We start from the raw sequence: 14,602 nt of genomic DNA, 5'->3' as shown, positions 1-14,602 counted from the left end.
TCTGATTGGCTGAGCGGGGAGTATATTGGTTAGTTCAGCCTTCGCTATGTTATTGGCTGAGAATCATTACGTGAAAAACATCTCCCGCATCCATTGAAATATTGTAGCCTCCTCCACCCCTCCATCTACTTGTCTAAACTTGGATCACTCTCGCAATATGCCATGACCTCCAGCGTGCCATCCACGTAATCGTAGTTTGTGTGTACGTTTTTCGTTTCTATGTACAGTGATATTTCCAGTATAGTTTATTGCACAGACTACAGATCTGTTCCTCCTCTGTGTAGATTCTAGCTGGGATTAACATTCAGTACATTTAAATACACCTAATTTATCATGATTATTATACCGGTATGAGATTTTAAATCATGCGTTTGAGAGGTATATTAATCCTAGACAATTTGATTGTGGCACTAGATATTTTAACCAAATCCTTGTAGCGTTTGGAACTACAGAGCAAAGGCAATACAGTAATGTGGTTATGTGTCCATTAATCATGCAGGTAAAAATAATATATTCTTTAACTAAATCTTTGCCCTATTAAGTGATTCCGTGATGACACCCCTCATCCGGCTGCTGTCGCCACACGGATCGAACCCTAGACACGCCACCGTTCCTTTGTCATCTTTGACTTTTTGTTTCTCGCGCTCTTTCCACTTGTTCCGTTTCTCTTCGTCCTCTCCTTTGGTCTTTCTTTACTTTCTAGTCATGTCTCTCACTCACACTCACTAGCGCTCTCTCTCTCTCTCTCTCTCTCTCTCTCTCTCTCTCTCTCTCTCTCTCTCTCTCTCTCTCTCTCTCTCTGTCTGATCTTTCTTGGAGCTGCTCTTTATTTCCGAAGTAGACAGACTCTCACTCACCTCTTTGAGGGTTATTGAGAAATAGCCAGTGGACAGCCACCTCACAGGGCTGCTGGGAGCCCTCGAATGTCTTCAGCAGCACACTGTGTGGGAGTGTTTGTTAAACAGCAGTGGGGGGGGGCTGAGAGCATACTGAGAAGAAGCCCTTTTTGCCCTTCAGCAGACAAAGATCTAGCAGCAGTGGTAACGTTCCTACTGACAGCCTGTTAAAAACACAACACACCCCCTCTCACTACCTTATTCATTCTCTCTCTCTCTCTCTCTCTCTCTCTCTCTCTCTCTCTCTCTCTCTCTCTCTCTCTCGGATCTGTATCCTCTCCACTAAGCCTAGTACTTTCAGGGTGCTGGTTGTCTGTGTGTGTGTGTGCGGTGGTCACCGCGTGACTTCCCCCCCCCCCCCCCCCCCCCACACACACACACACACACACACACACACACACACTCACTCGTTATTCCTGCCATCTGATGGACACACAAATAGCCCAGTGCTTAATGAGCTGTGTGGATATATAGACACAAACAAGGCTTTGCCATATTCAGAGCCCAGATACTCAATGAAGAGTGAAGTAGACAGCACTGATATGGTCTTCTGACACTCACACACACATGCAGAGACGCAGGCAGACAGACAGACACATACTCTCTATACAATGCTTTATAAATGTGCTGTATTGCACATGGAGAATCTGCTCAGTCCGTGCACGGGGACACACATTTAGAGGTCTCTGAATTCAGAGTAATGCTCCTAATCTCACTTTTACAGACAAGTACCATGCATCACTGGAACACCTTGTCCCATTTTGGTGTGTGGGTGTCCATCTGAGAGTTTGTGTCCCATCCCCCCGTTGTCTGTGTGTGCGTCTCTCTCTCCATGTCCATCTCTGTCAATGTCTTTCTGTCTTTCTCTTCTCTGTCTGTCTCGCTGTCTCTCCCCCTCTGTCTCTTAAATTCAAAGTGCTTTATTGGCATGGATTGTAATAACTGTTCCAAAGCAATTAGCAGAATTAAGTCATATTCATAAATTTTTTCTCTCTCTCTCTCTCCATCTCTCCATCCCCTGCCGATGTGGTTGATCAGATCATGTGTCTGTGGGTGGCTTGGGTGACAGCTTCTACGAGTACCTGCTCAAAGCCTGGCTCATGTCCGAGAAGAAGGACGAAGAGGGCAAGAGGCTCTACTACGACGCTCTCAAGGTAACGCCTGCTGCTCGGGGCCCTTCCGGCTCCTCGCCCCGTCTGCGTCGCGGCGAGCGCGCGGTAGGAACCCCCCCAGCAGGGGACGTGCGCTTTTAAACCCCCGGCAGGTCACTCTGCTGGCACGTGGCGCAATAGCGAGAGAGAGAAGCAGAGGAAGAAGCGCAGAGAGGACTGGTCCAGACCATCAGTTCAACCCGTACTTCCATTAGAGAGAGCAGGGGGCCTTAACATCACCATAACGTCTGTTTTCCCTCCCTCCCTCTCTTTCTTTTTCACTCCCAACCCAAAAACCCATGACCATTCATCTGATAATAGAAGCGCGTAATGTAGGCCACGGTAATGGCGAGGTTGTGCTCCACGTGCATCAGCCATGACCGTCATTCCGGAAGCTTCTTCCTCAGCCTGCTCTGCTGTCAGAGAAGACCTCTGTTTCTCTGTTAGCTACTCTTTTCTTAGCAGTTGAGACATCAGCACTAAGAGGGAATCGTCCAGTGCCATCAGAGGGATTTATTGTGTGTGTGTGTGTGTGTGTGTGTGTGTGTGTGTGTGTGTGTGTGTGTGTGGTCGGAAATTTTTATATGCAGGGGCGGTTCATCTTCTGTGCTCCAGCTGGGGGTGGGGGGGGATATTTCCATCTGCGCCACCCTGTCTGCTTGACTTGAGGCGGAGTAGATTGGAATTTCCTCTCTGCGACGCCTGTTTAATATCCATGTTGCCGCGCCCCAGCTGCACCCCTGATCTCGGCCCCAATGGCCCTCACCTCAGGCTCTACGGAGGCTGCTAATTGCCCAACAGATCTCTCTCTCTCCCTCTCTCCAGCCTCCCAATGGATCTTGGTTCCAGACGCAGCAAACCCAAATATGCGTAGAGCTCGTCCCGGGCAAGTTCCGCTGCGCCGGCGCTGATCGCAATCTCCCTGCGTGTTCCCCACAGGCCATCGAGACAAACCTGATCCGCAAGTCCAGCGGGGGCCTGACCTACATCGCCGAGTGGAAGGGAGGCCTCCTGGAGCACAAGATGGGCCACCTGACCTGCTTTGCTGGGGGGATGATCGCGCTGGGGGCCGACGGCGCACCCGACGCCACCACAGGCCACCAGATGGAGCTGGCTGCCGAGATCGCACGAACGTGCCACGAGTCCTACGCCCGAACCAGTGAGCTGACATCCACCCCCTGCACACCACCCGAGTGTGTGCGGCAGAAGGATTCTTAGGATTGGGTTTCTACATGAGGGCAGACGTTAGATTTGAAGGGAGAAGCCGGCATGCACCCTTTTCTAAACCAAAGGGTGCATGTTTGTGTTTGTTTAGCAGCTCCAGTTGGCAGAGGTAAATCTCCAGTCTGCAGTGAAATGTTTGCTGCTGGTCAGCATGGCGTGACTGACTGGGAGGGGAGGGGGGGGTTCATTTGTGGGCGAATGCAGGATTCACTGGCTCCCCTCCCCAGAGCTGCTGGGGACTAACAGATCAATAGCTGCCTGGGTGTGACAGCGCTGGGAGATAAAGCGCTTCCCAGAGGGCCATGGGCCCTGCTACGCTTGTGAAGATCAGCACTGTGGCGTAACGTCAGCGGAGGAGGGTGCCGCGTCCGTCTACCCCATCAAGAGTTCAGGCTCCAAGTAATGCTAGATTATCCCCAAATCCACTACAGTTAACCTCTCTCCACTGACCTCTATAGTGTGAGTGAGTGAGTGAGTGTTAGTGAGTGTGTATATGTATGTATAATCTTTCTATAGTGTTTTTTTTCTCCTTGTATTAGACAAGAAAAAAAAAAAAAGTTATTTCTTCAGCCCTTAGAAGCCAGCAGGCTAACTGCGTCAAAGCTAATAGCGTCAAAGGTAAAGGTGGTCTCATTGAAGAGTTCTCCACACACAGCACTCGCTGCAGGCCAGTCTGGACTCCTCCCTGTCTTAACGTCCTCAAGCGTCTCCCCTGTGTGGCAGGGAGGCAGTCCCTGTGAACTATAGACCTGCCAACGACCCATAGAAGCTCGGCGGCCAGCGTCGTCCGCTGGTGGCAAGTCCTTTGTAAAACAAATCACGGCGTGTCAGAAGCTGAGAGCGTCAGGCGCCTCGGGCCCTGCCAGCCGCGAAGGACGAGCGCCGTTTGGCCCGCAAGCGTTGCTACCACTGCCATCACGCCGATCCAGGACCGAACAGCTCGACCCGTTTCTGCCGAGCAAGCAGCCAAAGCCTTGATGCGTAACAACTCGGACACACTTTTCTGGGACCTGTCGATGCAGCCTTGAAGCAAAAAATCGTCTCTACATATGTTATTTGGTATAACCTGACTGTCATAGTAATGAGAGAAGTACAGCTGTATCAAAGATGTTCAAATGAATTTGCCAGTTTAGGTTTGTAATCGTTACTGATGTAAGGAAACCGACCCCTACTACTGAGAAGTTTGTGGTTAATTTTCAGCATACATGGTCAGTGTGACAGAGGTGCAGAGTCCTTTTAATGAGCGCTGGGTTTGTGGGGGGGGGTTGGCCCTAGTGTTCCGTACTTTCTTTTAAACACAAATGTTGCACCTGTTATTTTCAGCTTGTGTGTGTGTTTGTTTGCAGATCTGAAGTTGGGTCCTGAGGCGTTTCGGTTTGATGGCGGCGTGGAAGCCATCGCCACTCGGCAGAACGAGAAGTACTTCATTCTGCGTCCCGAGGTCATCGAGACCTACATGTACATGTGGAGGTTCACCCACGACCCCAAATACAGGCAGTGGGGCTGGGAGGCCGTGCAGGTGAGGCCACAGCTGTCCCCGGACCCTACACACACACTCGAAGGCTGTGTGTTTGGTCGTGTGCACACGTGCGTGTGTGAGTGCAAGAGGCATCCCAGCAACAAATCTCGTTTACTCAGTGACGTTTGTGATGAGGAATTTCTGTTTCCCATATAGCTGAAGGGATGTGGGGGTGGGTGGGTGTGTGTGTGTGGGTGTGTGCGCACGCGTTGGGGGATTTTTCCCTGGCATACAGCACAAGCAGATGCAGCCTGTCCTGGTCCTGCAGGCGTGTCATGGTGCGGGACTGACACGTGCATGCCTTCAGCCTCTGGCCACGTTCCCGCTCCGCGTCACTCTGTCTCTCGTGCGTGCTCTCTTTGTCTGCTTGCATCCCCGTCTCCCGCTTGAATGTGCTGGCTCAATCTCTCAGCCCATTAGAATGATGGAATTGTTCTCTGGCTTTACCCTCCCTGCCCCCTAATTTGGCGTTTCTCTTTTCATTTCCAGGTGCATTTGCTCTCTTCTCATGTTCGTTCTCTCTCTCTCTTTTTCTCGCTCTCTTTCCTTCCCCCCTTCCCCCTCTCTGCCACCACTCAATTCTCCTTTGCTCAAATGACTAAACTGCTGCCTTATTTCACTGTTTTCCCCTTCATTTTGTCTCACTCCCTTTAAATAGCTTTTTTAATAATTGACTTTTAATAGCTGCTATATGCATATGCACGATCAGTAGCAGCAGCAGTGTTAGTGTTGACCGAGAGCTGTGCTCTCAGTAGCAGTAGTGTTACGGTGTTGACCGAGAGCTGTGCTCTCAGTAGCAGCCTTGTTACGTTGCTGACCGAGAGCTGTGCTCTCAGTAGCAGCAGTGTTACGTTGCTGACCGAGAGCTGTGCTCTCAGTAGCAGCAGTGTTACGGTGTTGGCCGAGAGCTGTGCTCTCATTAGCAGCAGTGTTAGTGTCTGTCTTTTGTGTTTCAGGCTCTAGAGCAACATTGCCGGGTCGAGGGGGGCTACAGCGGCGTCAGGGACGTCTACGCCAGCACTCCCAGCTATGACGACGTTCAGCAAAGCTTCTACTTAGCAGAGACTCTCAAGTAAGACACACGCACGTGCACACACACATTCAAAGGAATCACTATGGCACTGTGTATATTAGATTTCCCAATCTGTCATCTTTAACTGCTCGTAAATTTCTGTGTGCGTGTGAAATCCAGACAGCTAAGTTCCCACCTTCCTGGTAAGCTGGAAGAGTCTAGAGCTCTCTCACTCTCTCTCTCAGACACACACGTAGTATGTAATGCAGAATTTCTCTGTTTACTCCTCAGACACTTTCCATTTGGTGCTTGTGAAATATAATGCTCCTGCAGTTTATGAAATTGGCTGCACATAGACACAGCACACACAACACACACAACCTTTTTGTTTTGGGTTTTTGTTTGTTTTTTTAATGCCTTTTCCACTGTGAAACTCTGGTCTCCATTGGGATTATATGGAAACCTTATTCATTGTGTTACTTATCTGTTTCGCTCTTGTATATAATTTTGTGGCACTTTCAGTTGTCTTTGTCATGGGAAGGAATATCGTAACTTTGTGTGTGCGGGTGTGCATGTGGAGGATGTATAGCGGGCGTCCGTGCTACTCTACATCAAAGCACCTTCCCATCATGCCTCTAGGCTGCTCTACAGAGCCCTCTTGCTTGCAGTTGGGCTCGCACTCCCCGTGTGTGGACTCCATCAACGTCACAGTGCAGAGCTGCACTTCCAAATGTCTCCTGCACTTAAGGCAGTAAAAATTTGGCTTTTTAGGCCTGTGCAGCCCATAAACTCTGGCCCCTAAAACCCACCCCTGATGCTTTCCTGAAACAAGTTTGTTTTGTTTGCCCCTCTTCTGCCAGCCTCTCTCTCTCTCAGGCTGCTGTTGTATCTATCCAATTTCTGTCCCCTCCCTGTGCTAGCTGAAACGATCCACCGTGCGTGTGTCAGAGTGAAAGAGGAAAGGCTTCAGTGGTCTTCCAGAGATGGCCCTGTCGTGTTTGGTCTCCTGGCTGAGTGCATTAACAATGTTGCACACCACGACTGCAGCAACTTCTAAAGCTCAGCCCTCATCAGAACACTCCACCCCACGGCTCTGTTGTCCGCTGGCTCGCCTGTCTGAAGGGCCACGCTGTGTACGTCTGTCCTTTCTAAAGCACAAGAGCTGGATGCAGGCGACAGGGTTCATTTCTGCTTTAGCCTAACGTGGAGGTGAACGAGTTCGCTCATGTAGAAGCAGCGAGAGCAGTGTGAATGAACAACGCTGCTCTTATCTGCATCACTAATTACCCCTCTAATTACCGTTCAGTATCAATAGCAGCCTGCACTCTCCTGCCCGTCCTGCTACCGGTGGCAGAGCAGAGAGCCCTCGAGAGCCCAAAGCACAAACAGTATGGATCAGCAAAGCACACCCCACAAAACACAGCTCAGGAGATCCCATCACACACGCACAGTGCAGTTCAGGAGACCCCGACACATACACAGCACAGCTCAGGAGACGTCGCCATCACACACAGCACAGCTCAGGAGACGCCGCCATCACACACAGCACAGCTCAGGAGACGCCGCCATCACACACAGCACAGCTCAGGAGACGCCGCCATCACACACAGCACAGCTCAGGAGACGCCGCCATCACACACAGCACAGCTCAGGAGACGCCGCCAACACTGTGCCAACAAAGATGTGCACTCTCCTGAACCACAACTTGAGTTCCGCTCGTGAAACTTTACGCCGTCGAGCCGTGGCCCAGGGCAGCCGCAAACTTGGTGTGCCGTTCTCTTCCGAAGGGAACGCGAACCGTTTCAGGACGGTAGTTGTAGCCGTGCTCCATCTCTGAGAACCTTTGTTGTAACTGTCGTTAGAATCGGACGGATGCAGCCATGGGTGTCTCATCAAAGAAACTTTGAAGAGCAGGCTAACGAAATGAGTTCCAGATCTTGTGAATGACGCTCTCCATTAGCATTAACTGAGGGGGTGCAGTAACTAAGACGTTCGCATGCTGTGATTTTTTTAAGAAGGAAAAAAAAAAACCACTGCAAAACACAGTTCTAACTTGTGCTTTATAGTACAATGTAGTTTCCATGCCCCCAAAATTAAATTATTAAATTCATCTGGAATATAATGCAAAGTGACCCACACTTAAAATAATTTCCATCCACCTATGACGCCGTCTTGTTAGAATGGCACCGTCTATAAAAGACACATCAGTAAGAAGCTACCAACCAGGTTTCAAACTAAAAGCACGGCTCAACAAAGACTTTTAAACGCAGTCCGTGCCTCCACTGTGAGAATGTCGTTCAGTGCAGGGCGTTTTGGGACGTAAGGACACAGAAGGAACGCAGGGCCAATGGCATCGTCAGGTGTAATTCTGAGTTTGTGGTGGGCCACCCGTCGCGTGTTTGCGGGCGCTGTGGTAGGACAAAAAAAAAAAAAAAATGTTTACGGGGCATGTTGTTGAGCATGAACATTAAGAACGACTAAGACTAAACGTTAAGACTCCAAGGAGGTAGCACGCTTTGTCTTTAAAAACTCACGGCATTGAAAATTCTAGAAAAGTCAATTCATTGGGGTGATGGATTGAAGTCGCTACTTCAGCGTGGAAGCTGTGAAGTACCCAGGCCTTGATCAGGAAAGCGATTATAGATTATATAGTTTGCTTTGTGTTTTTGTATGTGTGTAAACTTTCTGGACTAACTAGACACAAAGGAACACAGCTGTGTTGGAATTGTTTCTTTTCCCTTTTCATGGCTGTTTATAAGTAGATATGTATTTGAGACATTCGTATACATACAACGGCAGTTGGTCTTTAATATCTAGCCAATGCCATTGCTTTGCAGGTGAGGTTCAGTAGATACCGTTGAGTATACCTGGTTGTGCCTGATCGATTAACTGAGCACCTTTCTTCAGTTTGTTTGCATTACGCCCTGAAGAAAGGACCTTTTTTAACAGTCCAGTTAGGACACGTCAATACAATAGACATTTTAATTTATGGAGTGACTTAGTTTGGAGAGGGTTTTTTTTCCTCTCTTCTTTGGAAACATAAGCCATTTAGAAGTCAATTTAGAAGCTGCTGTTTTTTGGGCCAAATGATTTCCACTGTCGATTTGCACGAGGCTGGACTAGTGGATGGCGTTTAGATGGGAGTTTTTGTTTATTTGTTTTTGTATATCTATGCAGTTTTTTTTGTTTTGTTTTTTTTTTTTACCCAGAAACTGGCAACCGAAAAGTAGAAGCTCAATGTAATGACCCAGGCTTTTTATCCCCCCGTGGTGCTGGTGTGCTGGAAGTCATATTCGTGGACCACGCAGCAGGAAATGCCCCACTTGGCACAAAAGTGCACAATGCTTGCGTGAGCTGCCATTTTCAGAATTCTGTTTATCAGTGAAATACCGAGTCTTTTCACTGTAATGATGCGGAGGGGGTGAGAGAAACCCTCCGTCAGCTGTTTCTGCTGCATCTGCGAGAGCTGGATTGCTGAGCGCAGGGCTGTTTTTTGTTTCCCTGCTTGTTCTGCTGTTGCGGCTAGCTCTTCCCCTGGACTTGCCGCTGCCACCTTCTTCTTCATCTTTGTCTTTTCATCTCGGAAGCGTTTTAATAGTTCAACTTCGTCCCCTAGAACAACCCTCGTTACCCGGCCCGTGAAGCAGAGCGGGCGGCCGTTTCCAAGCACCCGTCGCTGCCGACTTTTAGTAAAGTAACTCGGTCATCTCCCTTCCGCTCTCTTTGCACACGTGGTCTGCACTGACCTCCTTTTCCCCTAAAAATGCACATCACCACGGCTGGGCTCAGCCCGCTAACTGGGAGAGACGGGGAGCACTCTGTGGCATGGAGACCCTAGGTTCCACAGAGATGGTCAGTGGACTGCGATAGCGTGAGGAGGGGTGTTGCGGTTGTTTTCAGTCATTCACAGCCTCTCGAAATAGCATGTGGGTCAAGGGAAACGCACGTAGGGGAAAAATTGTGAGTGACTTGTGGCAAGCCTGTGTACCTCACTTTTAAGCAATGCAGGACTAACGGTGTCTCCTTCTCTTGCAGGTACCTGTACCTGCTCTTCTCGGACGACGACCACCTGCCGTTTGAGCACTGGGTCTTCAACACAGAGGCCCACCCGCTACCCGTCATAAAGAAAGAGACGGCGGACAGATCCAGTCAGCTGTAGGACCCAGAATCCTTCCCCGGAGCTCGACACCCGCCCTCCGGCGCCAACCAGAGCTGCTGGCTTTCCCCCTTCCTCTGGGCAGGGGCCCCTCCTCCTCCGAAACTGTGACCCGCGCTGTCTGCTGGGGCGGCCTGGCACGGAGCCCTTTCACCCTGACTCAGCGTACTCCCTGGCGTCTTTTAGAGACAACAGGGCGCACCGCGCCGGCCCACCCTCATCCCCCGTTGTTCGGTCCTACAAGGCCCGACAGGATGTTCCCTCCTCTGTGAGGAGACCATTTCCATGACATCGCCTAAGAAGCCCCCCTCACACATACATACTAAGGGTTTAAAAAAAAAAAAAAAAAATCAAAAACGGGCATACTTCAGTCAGTGGCTGTCATTCGTGTGTCTGTCTGCGCACGCGGGTATGTGCGTGCGTTTGTGTGTGTGTGTGTGTGTGTGTGTTTTAAACATTTGATTATAGAAGTCCATTGGATTTGTATCCATGGTGTCGTACTCTTGGATCATTCGTATAAGTGTCGTGCTCTTTCTTTTGCTCTTTTTCTTTGAGTCACCCTGTAAGGTAGTGATTTGAAGTTAACTAGTGCCTTTTTTAGCTTTAAGGTGAGCAGTCGTTCAAGCGGCGAGGGTCACCTCCGCTTCTGCTCGGGTCCTTCTTGCTTTTTCTTCTTTTTCCGAGGCCAAGGGAGGGACAGCGTTGTTTTCCTCGGCGACGGCCACCTCTGTGGTCTGGTGGGAGTCCTGCCGAGGAGCCGTCTCGCACCGCGAGGTGTGGGATGTCCTAGCCCTGCACCGCGAGACGTGCGAGCTCCTACACTCGATCTCTCGCGGCGCAGGACTAGAAGGGCTGTAGGAGCCCCAGCTGCCTCGCTGGGCTAGCACGGGTGTTAGAAGTACCTCTCTCAGAACAACGCGCCGTTTGCTCGCCCTCCTGCGTACGTCAGTGCTTCCGGTTTCTTCTCTGCCGTGACAGCATCTTACTTTCCGACGACACAGACAAGACGTGTACATTTGTTGATCGTTTACTCATTCAGGTGTGGCGGGGATGTTTGTCGTTTACATGGTATAAAAAAAAAAAAATCAAAGAAAAAGAAAAAAAAAACATATTTTGTGTTAATTTATTACTGAAGACATAGGACTTATTCTTTTTTCGGGGCCAGTTTGTTTTTTTGGGTTTTTGCCTAGTTGGCACACTGGTGAAGTGACTATCAAAAGGGCAATGATCAGTAAGCAGGAGTCAGGGAGCAGAGGACCATGTCAATCAAACAGAGCGAACTATGATGTATGAATGTACCACCAAATGTGAACATTTGTGTCATTGTGTTTTTTGCTAGTTTATTCTTCCTTTCTTAAAAGCACAACATTCTGGGTTAAGGTAATGATTGGGTTGCTTGCTGGAGCCGCAGTGGGTGGAAACAAAGGAAGCACAATTAAAGAATCAGAGAATCGCAAGGATGCAAGAAAACAAAATGGGATTCAGGCACGCTTGGATATAGAACACTGGATAAAACATGCCTGCTCTCTCACACAGTTCCCTGTGTGTGTGTGTGCGCGTGGGGGGGGGGGGGGGTGGTTATATACGTGAGTAGGTTGTGTAAAGGACCGACTGTGGTCTTCCTCTGGGCACAGTTGCTGTTCCATAACTACACTGGGAAAACTCCACAATAGACACCCCTTTGTCCTGCCTCCCGCAAGGTCTTTGTCTTTTACTTCTGGGACAGAACAGAACTAAACTGCTGAAGTAGATCCAAAGAGCTGCAGTTCCGAAACATGGAGACCAAAGGGAAACCCTTGCACCATTTGTTACAGGATTTGCAACTAACGACCCTCTCAGCAACTCTTCTGTAAAACGCTAACAGCTTCAGTGCTGCTTCCTGTATTATTCTGCGTCAGTGGACAGCATGAGCGTGGCTCCCAGTCGCTCGCCCAATCAATATAATATGAACATGTCAGAAACTGTGGCGATCGAACGTTGCCATTCGGAGCCTAATTCCCAGCCCTTCATTTGACACTGTGACATGTTGTGGATATGACATTTGAATTTTAATGTACTCGTACTGAAAATCTCACTGCCGTTCAGCAGTGCAGCTCGTCCCCTTTGTGTTCACGGCAGGCTTGCCGGCGTAACTCCCAGACTGGCGAGGTCGCTGGGGATGATGTCTGAGAAATTGCAGCCTGAGGCATCTTTCCTTGCATCTCGTTTCAAAAGCCAGATTAGACTGTGCTGTTCAGGTGTTTTTTAGTTTTTGTCTGTCTGTTTGTTTGTTTGTTTGTTTTCTTTTAGGTTTCGGGGCAAGTTTTGGCAGAAATATTGTGTTGACTATTCTATGAGGTTTTTTGTGATTTTGTTTTTGGTTTGTTGCAGGGGGGGGTGGTTTCCCTCCTGTTTTGTGATACAATCTCAGAAATGTAACTAATATTGCTGATAATCATTCCATTGCAAATAGCAATTTGTTTTTCCATATGTGGCTGGTTATTTTATCATTTCCCCCTTGTTATAATGACATATTCCATTCTGGCTAACTGCCACTGAACATTTATAGAAATCTTATGATCTTATGGAATAAATTATATTAATGAGCAGCAGAATTTTTTGATAAACTATATTTGTTACACTTCTATTGTGAATAAAAAATGAAAATCTTTTAATATAAGCTCACAGTGCATGTTTCACGGAGTGTGTTCCTTCATAAAGTGGGGGAGGCCATTAAACCCCATCCTCTCCCGTTTCTGTGGTTTCATATGATGGTTACTGTCCTGGATCCAAAGCTGAGACCTTAGAGATGTATGGTTCAGTTTGTTGTTGTGGTATTTGCATCTGCAAATTAAAATAACAATGTGGCTCAAGCATCTATTTACCCAAAGGTACATCAGATCTTGGGTTTTCGTATTGCAGCTCGTGCGTGAGGCGGGCGCGACCATTTGCAGGTGTTGCGCCACGCTTGCGAGTTCACAGCGGTCCCAAGTCACCAGTGTAATCCACGTGAACAGGGACGCAGTGAAAACTTGCCCACACGGTTTCATCTAAGACAGGTTCTGTTGTGTGGGGTTTTTCCATCGAAAAGGTCAAATTCTGACCACTAATATATATTTTTAGAAAGTCAGTACCTTTGCTGAGATTCATATTAATGTTGCTGAATAAAAATGTGTTCCTTATTTTTTGCAAGAATAATTAATTCTGAACTGTTTCTATGGAGAAACTGTTTTATTCTGCAAAAATGGAGCCAAAACGTTTGGGGGTATTTTTTGGAGGGGGAGGAGGTTGTCGCTTGCTGCGGATATTACAACCGCGGTGTGGTGCGGCTTGTATAAAAGGTTATACTGATTAACATAGCGCGTCGCGAGCAATACACTCCTACGACGCGATTACTACGTCTGGTGTAAAATGGGTTTTAGAATTGTGGGGAAAAACAAATTGGAGGTTCGCAAGTCACGTTCTTCAGTTTACTGATTACTCATCGCTACATATAACTCCAATGTCCAATGTCTTGCTTCAGCTTTGTAACAAAACAGGTGGCATGGCTGGTTTCTTCTCAGCTCCCAGAGTGAACTTTTAACACATCGCAAAAATGTAACAGCAACACCTCGTCAAAGCACACGTCCCATGTGTGGTGAATAACCTAATGTTTCATTTGTCTGACAGACAGAAGATTTGGCTAAACCTGCACATTTTGCTCTATGAAAGTGTAGAACAACAGAATTTCTTCAGTCAAATATAACAGCAGCCAAGGCAACTGAATGTCCATTCCTCAACAGCGAGCAGGACCATGCCTAAATCTGTCCTCACAGGAATGAGAAGCTATCAATATGCAAATCTCCTTTTCTGCCAGCCAGGCCACAGTCTGCCCAGTGGCGTTATCAACGTTCACATCCTTAGCTACAGTAGTATTCCACACACCCAGGAACTAGTCTTGGATATTTATGAGCCATTGATGGACAAATGCGTTATCAGAATCCATAGTTCCACAGTCCACACATCAGCCACTAGTGATTGCTTTGAAATTTTATCATATCCGACTGTCAGTGGTTTGTGATTTTAAAAAGATATTGTTTGAAATTTCTAAACACTCGTTATGAACAGTTTTAGTTGGTTGCTGTTGCTGAATTTGCCTAATAAAAATAGAATTTACTCATCTTGTATTTGCCTATTTAAAATTCTGTTCCTACATGAGACCTTTGCATTCAGAGCTGTGATAGCGGCGTCTCCTGAGCTGTGCTGTGTGTGATGGTGGCGTCTCCTGAGCTGTGCTGTGCTGTGTGTGATGGTGGCGTCTCCTGAGCTGTGCTGTGTGTGATGGTGGCGTCTCCTGAGCTGTGATGGCGGCGTCTCCTGAGCTGTGCTGTGCTGTGTGTGTTGGCGGCGTCTCCTCAGCTGTGCTGTACTGTGTGTGATGGCGGCGTCTCCTGAGCTGTGCTGTACTGTGTGTGATGGCGGCGTCTCCTCAGCTGTGCTGTGTGTGATGGCGACGTCTCCTGAGCTGTGCTGTGTGTGATGGCGACGTCTCCTGAGCTGTGCTGTGTGTGATGGCGACGTCTCCTGAGCTGTGCTGTGTGTGATCGCGACGTCTCCTGGGCTATGCTGTGTATGTGTCGGGGTCTCCTGAACTGCACTGTGCGTGTGTGATGGGATCTCCTGAGC

At 48.5% G+C, this 14,602-nt stretch overlaps 1 protein-coding gene across 4 annotated transcripts in view; it reads left to right on the top strand.

Annotated features, from left to right (window-relative positions):
• The window catches only part of man1a1 (mannosidase, alpha, class 1A, member 1), a 72,189-nt gene extending 59,765 nt beyond the window's left edge, over nt 1-12,424 (top strand). For all 4 annotated transcript variants that reach the window (XM_027001641.3, XM_081717469.1, XM_081717471.1 and 1 more), the window contains 5 exons: nt 1,935-2,050; nt 2,987-3,206; nt 4,618-4,790; nt 5,747-5,862; nt 9,838-12,424. In XM_027001641.3, the coding sequence (XP_026857442.2) occupies nt 1,935-2,050; nt 2,987-3,206; nt 4,618-4,790; nt 5,747-5,862; nt 9,838-9,961 (749 nt within the window). In that variant the 3' untranslated portion in view covers nt 9,962-12,424. The remainder of the gene's footprint in view (nt 1-1,934; nt 2,051-2,986; nt 3,207-4,617; nt 4,791-5,746; nt 5,863-9,837) is intronic.
• Nucleotides 12,425-14,602: the final 2,178 nt, after the last annotated feature.

This window comes from Electrophorus electricus, chromosome 7 (genome assembly GCF_041902795.1).
Source record: "Electrophorus electricus isolate QZ-2024a chromosome 7, ASM4190279v1, whole genome shotgun sequence".
Classification (NCBI taxonomy): domain Eukaryota; kingdom Metazoa; phylum Chordata; class Actinopteri; order Gymnotiformes; family Gymnotidae; genus Electrophorus; species Electrophorus electricus.
Note: the sequence above shows the minus strand (reverse complement) of the source record. Positions and strands in the feature narration are given on the sequence as shown.